This window comes from Dama dama, chromosome 18 (assembly GCF_033118175.1).
Source record: "Dama dama isolate Ldn47 chromosome 18, ASM3311817v1, whole genome shotgun sequence".
Taxonomy (NCBI): Eukaryota; Metazoa; Chordata; class Mammalia; order Artiodactyla; family Cervidae; genus Dama; species Dama dama.
In genome coordinates this window covers 62,009,148-62,017,814 of record NC_083698.1, presented here as the reverse complement: position 1 = coordinate 62,017,814, position 8,667 = coordinate 62,009,148, and the positions used below count along the sequence as shown (strand labels likewise).

The window sequence follows — 8,667 nt, the reverse complement described above, 5'->3', positions numbered from 1 at the left end:
ATTGATTTATGAAAAAATACTTTGGCTTCCAACTTTGTAAGCTGTAGATTAAAAACAAAAAAATTACTTATACAGCTAAAATCTAGTTTGATTCCATTTTTATTACCTTCCCTTCCTCTCTCTTTTCTCTTTCTTACTCTTCATAGATTCATTGGTAGTGTGTATCTTCTCATTCCTGTTTACATGTTTACCACACGGTGTGTGAGCCCATGGTCTTCCCAGGTGAAGTGAAAGTCACTCAGTCATGTCCGACTCTTTGCAACCCCATGGACTATACAGTCCATGGAATTCTCCAGGCCAGAATACTGGAGTGGGTAGCCTTTCCCTTTTCCAGGGGATCTTCCCAACCCAGGGATCGAAGCCAGGTCTCCGGCATTGCAGGCGGATTCTTTACCAGCTGAACCACAAGGGATGCCCAAGAATACTGGAGTGGATTGCCTATCCCTTCTCCAGCAGTTCTTCCCGACCTAGGAATCGAACTGGGGTCTCCTGCATTGCAGGTGGATTCTTTACCAACTGAGATATCAGGGAAGCCCTGATATGTTTAACACATTTAAAAGAATTCAGTGCTTTTTTCACTTAAAAAATGGCACTTTAAATGCAGACACAGGTTTAGATTCATCATTTTAAAAGTAAATCTATTCCCATTCCATTAGACTATTATGTAAGAGTAAAATTTCTTTTCTGTGTCAGAGTAAGTAGAGTCACATTTCTTATATCCTCAGAATTGAAATTACAAGCAAATTTGGATGTGCAGTTGTAGAATGATGAAAGATTACCTGTTCTAGAAAGCCTGGGTTCTGAGCTATAACAGGGATAATCCTGAGTAATACTGTTTGATTTCATGACTCCCTAATCTTGTTTTTACCCAATCTTTGAAAATGTGTTGAATAGTGTATTTAATATTTAAGTTAACGAAATGTTTTCTTTTGAGGAAAGTTATGTCTTCCTTTGTAATAATCAGAGACAGTACTGAAAGTCAGTGTCTTACATACAGGGGTTTCAAATTCAAATGGACACTGAGGTAATTAAAAAGCAAGTGAGCTCTCTAATCGCGCGGCAAGCCTTCAAGATGGCGCCGAAGAAAGACAAGAAGCCTAAGAAGTCAACCTGGAAGTTTAATTTGGATCTTACTCATCCAGTAGAAGATGGAATTTTTGATTCTGGAAATTTTGAACAGTTTCTGCGGGAGAAGGTTAAAGTGAATGGAAAAACTGGAAATCTTGGGAACGTCGTTCACATTGAACGCTTCAAGAATAAAATCATAGTCGTTTCTGAGAAACAGTTCTCTAAAAGGTATTTGAAGTACCTTACCAAGAAATACCTTAAAAAGAACAATCTTCGTGATTGGCTTCGTGTGGTTGCATCTGACAAGGAAACTTACGAGCTTCGTTACTTCCAGATTAGTCAAGATGAAGATGAATCTGAGTCTGAGGACTAGATGATGCCATCCTTTATAGGGCTTTGCTTGCTAATAAAACACATTAAGCATACAAAAGAAAGAAACATCTTGAAATGGACCTTTAGCTTATCAGTGAATAAAAAACATTACTCTGTATGTTAAACATTCATCTTTTATTTAAGTGTATGCTGTTTATATGGTGCTGGCTTTCCTTTAATACTTTTTTATATTTTTATTGGAGTGTAGTTGATTTACAATGTTGTGTTAGTTTCAGGTATATAGCAAAGTGAATGTGTAAATAAACTTGTCCACCCACCCACCCCACCCCCAAATACTTTGTATAAGTAGTATTTAAATAGCTTATAGCTAGTGGAATTTCAGGATTTCTGTAATGTACTGATTTTACAGATGTCCTCAAGTTAAAAGTATATAGCAAAAATACAATTTGGGGTGTAAGTATATAATAAAATATTTAGATTTGATCAATAAAAAAAAATAAATAAAAAGCAAGTGAAGTAGAGTTGCATTTTCTTTAAAACACACTGGAATAGCTTTCATTTTTACAAAGAAAGATAATTTTTCATTAAATATGTGGCCCATTGTTTACCATTTTTGATGGAGACCCTCTTCTTTTAGCAGAGAAATAGTATAATGATGAATGGCATATATTGTGTGGCCTTAGGTCATGGAGACAGTAGGGAATGGTGAGGACTATGGTGGGGTCCAATTTTCACCAGGTGGGAATCAAACCCAAGGTTCCTAGGTCTTGTGAATTTGCAAGAAAAACCATTAGCCTGTGTTTTTTTTTTTTTATGTTGAAATATCCTACATTTTATTTGAACAATTTTTAAAATTAATTTTTATTGGAGTGTAGTTACTTTACAATATTGCATTAGCTTCTACTGCACAACAAAGTGAATATATATGTATATGAATATGTGAATATGTATGTATAAAGTTATACATACATGACCCCTCCCCTTTGGATTTCCTTCCTAGTTAGGTCACCACAGAGCACCAGGTAGAGTCCCCATGCTGTCCAGTGGGTCCCCAGTAGTTATCTGTTCTATACACAGTATCAATAGTGTGTGTATGTCCATTCCAACCTCCTAATTCATCCCACCCGCTTTCCCCCTTAGTGTTCTTACATTTGTTCTCTACATCTGTGTCTCCATTTCTGCCTTGCAAATCAGGTCATCTATATCACTTTTCTAGATTCTACTATATGCATTAATATGTGATACTTGTTTTTCTGACTTACTTCACTCTGTATGACAGTCTCCAAGTCCATCCGCATCTCTGCCAGTGACCCGGTTTTGTTTCTTTTTGGGGCTGAGTAATAGTCCATTGTTGGAGAAGACTCTTGAGAGTCCCTTGGACTGCAAGGAGATCCAACCAGTCCATCCTGAAGGAGATAAGTCCTGGGTGTTCATTGGAGGGACTGATGCTGAAGCTGAAACTCCAATACTTTGGCCACCTCATGCGAAGAGTTGACTCGTTGGAAAGGACCCTGATGCTGGGAGGGATTGGGGGCAGAAGGAGAAGGGGACAACAGAGGATGAGATGGCTGGATGGCATCACCGACTCAATGGGCATGAGTTTGAGTAAACTCCTGGAGTTTGTGACGGACAGGGAGGCCTGGTGTGCTGCGGTTCATGGGGTCACAAAGAGTCGGACACGACTGAGTGACTGAACTGAACTGAACTGAACTGAGTAGTCCATTGTAAATATGTACCACATCTTGTTTACCCAGTCCTCTGTTGATGGACGGAAAGTCCTACCTTTTAAAGTAGATCTTTTAAGAAATAATCTACAGAACAAATGAGACATGAATGCCAACCAAATCTAGGAGGATCACAAGTAGTTTGCAATTGCTGCTTAGAAAAAGACCACACAGATAGTTAAGGGAAAGCAGTTTCAGTGAGTCATCTGATATGAAGACTAGCTCTTTCCTGGAGTGAACTGTTATCCCTAAAAGGTAATGTGAGCTGCTCAGTGAGTGTGTAGACAGGAGGGTATCAGAAATCTATTTGGTTGAATGAGACATGATAAAAAAAAGTACATAACGTTTTTGTGATGGAATGTTGAGAGTTGAAGTCCTGTGCTTAGAACAAGTGGGAAAGAAGGCAGCCTGGAAGTCACCATGAAAGAAAGTGAAAGTGCAGTCATGTCCGACTCTTTGCCGACCCCGTGGACTGTAGCCTACAAGGCTCCTCCACCCTTGGGATTCTCAAGGCAAAAATACTGGAGTGGGTTGCCATTTTCGTCTCCAGGGGATCTTCCCAACCCAGGGATCGAACCCTGGTTTTCCGCATTGTAGGCAGACGCTTTTACCATCTGAGCCACCAGGGAAGTCCTGGAAGCCACTATACCAGGTGGCAAAGGACACCTTGGTTCCATAACTGAGGACTGAATGGGGCTCCCAGATAAACCATCAGGGCACAAGATGGGATGATTCAATCTAGCTGAAGTGTACCAAGTCTCTGTGAGGCAGAGACCAGTCAAGATGAATTCCTTTTAAAGGTGATTTTTCTAATATCAGCAGGTGTTAAACAGGGCATTTCTGTTTAGGATAGTTCATATAAAGGTTGGCTTTAAAAAAAAATCAGTGTTTCCGAAGGCTTTTTTGCCTTGCGCCATCTCCCTAGCAATTGCTATTCTCACTTTCCCTGTTGGTGATGCATCCCACTTTTCCATTCTCCTGAAAGAAGTATATGAGAAGACTCCTTAAACTCGTGATGGTCTCACCATTCTGGTTCCTGACCCACAAAGCTCACTGTGTCCAATCACCTTGTAGACTGTACTTGTAGAATGAAAAGGAGCAAACACCCTACACTCATAGTTAATAGGTTCATAGTACTACACATATTTCTTTGAGTTTTTCTTTTAGCAAGGACTTTCCCCATGTGAGAAAAAGAAATTTGTATTCACACTGCTTTGTCGAGTTTTAAAATGTGTTTTAGGGGGATACAATTCAAACACTAAAATAATCCATTTCATGCATATTAATTGATTTTTACATGAAAACAATTCATATTTGCATGAGAGCTTTGTTGGCAAGTTTTGAGTCTGGGGAAGATATTATAAACAGTAGTGGGGAAAAATAAAACCAAACGTTGCACTATGTTGGCAAGAGCTTAGGGAAACAAGTGCGCTTATACTAGTCTTCCTTGGTGTCAGTGGCAATAAGTCCATGGATCCTCCTGGCTCCTGGCTGGCTCCATTCACTCTCTATCCAGAGTCTCAAGTTTGTAGTTCCTCGGATTTGAATCCTGAGCATTTTCTGCTCTCCAGTGACTGTCTTTCTTTAAATAAATTCATTCTATCCTGTGGATTTAAAACCTTTGTGTTATTGTCTCTCAGATTTGCTTCTTCAGGCCAGATCACTCCCTTGGTTTCCACCTCATTGACATTCCCCTTTGATATCCCAGTGACATAGAACACTCATCTCCAAATGATTTAGATTAAAAAAACATCTATTGGCTCACATATCACATTGAAACAAAGTGGGTGGCCACAGTCAGATTAATCCAGAAGCTGTGGATTTTGTCTGCACTTCTCTTGTCTCTCTTCTCCCCCACCATGCTAGTTTTGTCTTTCAGCTGGCAGTGAGCTAGCTCCTGCAGTTTCAGACCTTGGGTCCTCACTTTGCAATGTCCAAAAGAAGAGTGAAGGATGCTTCCTGGATCCACTCATAAGAATGAGAAAGCATCTCTCCAAAATCCCCAGAAAGGCCTTTTTTGAGTTTTCTTGTTTCAAACTGGAATATGCCCATTCCTACACCTGTCCTTCCAGGACAGTTCCTATAGAGAGATTGGTTTAGCCAACAGGGTTCGCAAAGTGCCTGATTTGTGAATTCCTGAAGTTTTCAGGGATTTCATACAGAGGACAAGCCCAGAGAGTGAATCTATGGGTACCCATTTGCGGGTATAAATGGGTAGAACATTCAGATTCTGTCTGTTAGTTATATTACTTGTTAAGCAGAGTGTGTGCAGATATGTCTGCTCTATTGATAATTACTGTGAGTCTGGAGACCTTGCCATTTTTGTTCACTACTATATCACCGTTTCTTAGCCCAGTGGTTCTCCAATTTAGCGGACATCAAAATGACCAGGATGATTTATTGAAACAAAGATTGCTGAACCACTTCCAGAGTCTTTGATTCAGTAGGCCCGGCATGGACCTGAGAATCTGTAGTTCTAACAAGTTTACAGATGATCCTTCTTAAATTAGCCAACGTCCAAAGATCACAATAAAAAAACCCCACTGACCCAGTATATGTGAAGAAAGGAATTTATTCAATTAGTCGACAAATACTTAGAGGGTGTGCTGGTGTCAAGTGCAGAACCCAAGTCAAATATCATCCTGGCCCTCAGGAAGGAACATTCAAGTGAGGGAGAAAAAAAGTAGAAAACAGTCAGCGTACTCAAAGTGGGAAACTAAAGAAAGAGGACGAGAGACTGCACAGGTGTGAACAGGGATCTTAAAACCACAAGGATGTGAGGCACCCACGACATAGCAAAAGCTGGAAGCCCTTCTACCTCTGGGCCTGATGGGGCAGGGCAGGGAGCTGTCACAGAAACAGCGGCCGCTCTAGACCCAGGAGAAGGGCAGCCTGACAGGAACTGTAGTCTCAGGTAGAGGATCCCAGAAATGGCTCCACTGGAGCCCTGTAGGAATGGGCGATGGGACAGAGAGTCTCCCCCTTTTTCCTCCCTATCCTTCAGTCTCCTCAGTAACTCCCATGTAAGATTTCCAGATAAAGTACAGGACACCCAGCTAAATTTGAATTACAGATAAAAAATTAATTTCTTTTTAGTATAAGTGCAGTAGTAGGAGGTATTTCTATTTCTTTGTTATCTGACATTCTAATTGGGTGTGCTGTGTTGTTATTGTTGTTATTAAATCCAGCTACCCTATCTCCATGGGAAAGCTTAACTAGAAGTCAGGAAGCAGGGGTAGTGAGAGTTTCAGTCCATAAAATTTTCAGGGCATGGAGTCAGGTATAGACAGGGGATCTGGAGTTACAGGAGGGGTTCTGAAAAATCAGAAAATGACCACATGTTTGCATGATTTTGCAGGAGAGATGGAACACATCTGTGAGAAGGCTTAGAGAGGATCATGGACTTGTTATCCATAGTGACAAGACTAAAGGCAGCATATGTGTGCACAGAATCTTAACAATGGCTAACAAGTTCTACAGGATCTCTCCCATCCCTCGTATCATTTTCTCCTCATCTTATACTACTTTCCCCCTACCATTCCTGCACCCAAACCATTAGCCTCCTTACCATTTTTTGATATAGTTTGATAAGCAGGAATGTTAAAAAAAATTACTCTGGATGCTCACATGGATTTACCTGGACAACAAATTAATTGAAGCTCTCCTGGACTTCCCTCATGGCTCAGCAGTTAAAGAATCGGCCTGCAATAGAGGAGATGCAAGAGACACGGGTTCAATCCCTGGCTGGAGGAGATCCCCATGGAGAAGGAAATGGCAACCCACACCAGTATTCTTGCCTGAAAAATCCCATGGACAGAGGAGCCTGGGGGGCTACAGTCCAACAGGTCACAAAAAGTCAGACACAACTGAGCACACAAGTTCCTGGGCAGGAGAATCTGTCCCCAAACTTGCTTCACGTGGACTAATGGCTTCCTTCCCCTGGCAGGAGGGGGTAAAATTTCTCCTGGAATCCAGGATGCCCAGATGTTTTCAATAAACACCAGGCACTTCAAATTCCAACTGTCTCACTCCAAGCACTATTTCTTATCCCACTAAGAAGGTCACTCTCGAAGGCTGGAAAAATGGGATCAGAGGGAATTGTATGAGGATAGGTTTTGGAGAATGGGTTGGTAGGGCTTACTGATGGATTAGATTTGGTAGTTAAAGGAGAGAGGAGCCCAGGGTAACACTCACTGTGAATGGTGGAATGGATGGAATTTCCAGTTACTGGGCTGGGAAAGGCTTGTGGAGAAGGAGGTTGGGATGGGTTAAGAGGAAAATCAAGAGTTTGGGCTTGTGTTTGAGTATCTAAGTGCAATTGTCATGTGAGCACCTAAATATACTAGGTTCAATTTTCAGGGAAAGGTCATGGTGGAGATACAAATTTGGGTGTTTTATATTGTTTTTAAAACCAAGGGGCTGTTTTAATTCTTATAGGGAAATACATATTAGTAGTGAAAAGAAGGGAGAGTTAGAGAGAGGTCCTATGACCCTCCAGCATTTGGAGGTCAATCAGAAGAGAAAAAGAAACAAATAGATTGAGAAGAAATAGTCAGTGAAGAAGGAAAATACAAACAGAAGCATGTAAAATCTTGAATATATAGAGAAAAAAGTGAGAATGTAGAGTTAGTTATTATTAATTTCAGAGGGAAAATGGCAATATGTGCATCTTAAAGATAATTATACTTTTTATTAAGTAATTCAACTTCTAAAAATAGTCTATAAAATTCTAAAAACTATGAAACAAGATTTATGCACTAGAGATTTTCATTGAAGCATTATTTTATAATAGCCAAAAATTATGTAGAACATAAATGTCCAAAAATAAGACATTAGTTAAATATATTGTGATACAGCCATACAATTGAAACTTATGCATCCATTAAATTATGTTTACGGAGAGATTTTAATGAGCTGAAAAAATGCTTATAAGATGATATAATGTTGAGTGAAAAAATAGCATACAAAATTTTATGTATAATATCATCTCTATTATTTAATCATACATGTTGCTGTTCATTCACTAAGTTGTGTCCAACTCTTGTGACCCCATGGACTGCAGCATGCCTGGCTTCCCTGTCCTTCACTATCTCCTGGAATTTGCTCACACTCGTGTCCATTGAGTCAATGATGCCATCCAACCATCTCATCTGTTGCCCTCTTCTCCTCCTGCCCTTAATCTTTCCTAGCATAAGGGTCTTTTCCAATGAGTCAGCTTTTTGCATCAGGTGGCCAAAGTATTGGAGTTTCACCTTTGGCATCAGTCCTTCCAATGAATATTCAGGATTGATTTCCTTTAGGATTCACTGATTTGATCTCCTTGCTGTTCAAGGGATGCTCAAGAGTCTCCTCCAGTACCACAGTTCAAAAGCATCAGTTCTTCAGCACTCAGCCTTCTTTATGATCCAACTCTCAAATCCATACATGACTACTGGAAAAACCATAACTTTGACTATGCGCATCTTTGTCAGCAAACTGATGTCTCTGCTTTTTAACAGATATCTAGGTTTGTCATAGTTTTTCTTCCAAGGGGCAAGCATCT

At 40.2% G+C, this 8,667-nt stretch overlaps 1 protein-coding gene across 1 annotated transcript; it reads left to right on the top strand.

Annotated features, from left to right (window-relative positions):
- The first annotated feature begins 1,049 nt into the window (after positions 1–1,049).
- Positions 1,050–1,565, top strand: LOC133072819 (ribosomal protein eL22-like). Its single transcript, XM_061166355.1, has one exon. It carries the CDS (start codon positions 1,073–1,075, stop codon positions 1,439–1,441), a length of 369 nt encoding a protein of 122 aa, XP_061022338.1. The 5' UTR covers positions 1,050–1,072; the 3' UTR covers positions 1,442–1,565.
- The last annotated feature ends 7,102 nt before the right edge of the window (positions 1,566–8,667 follow it).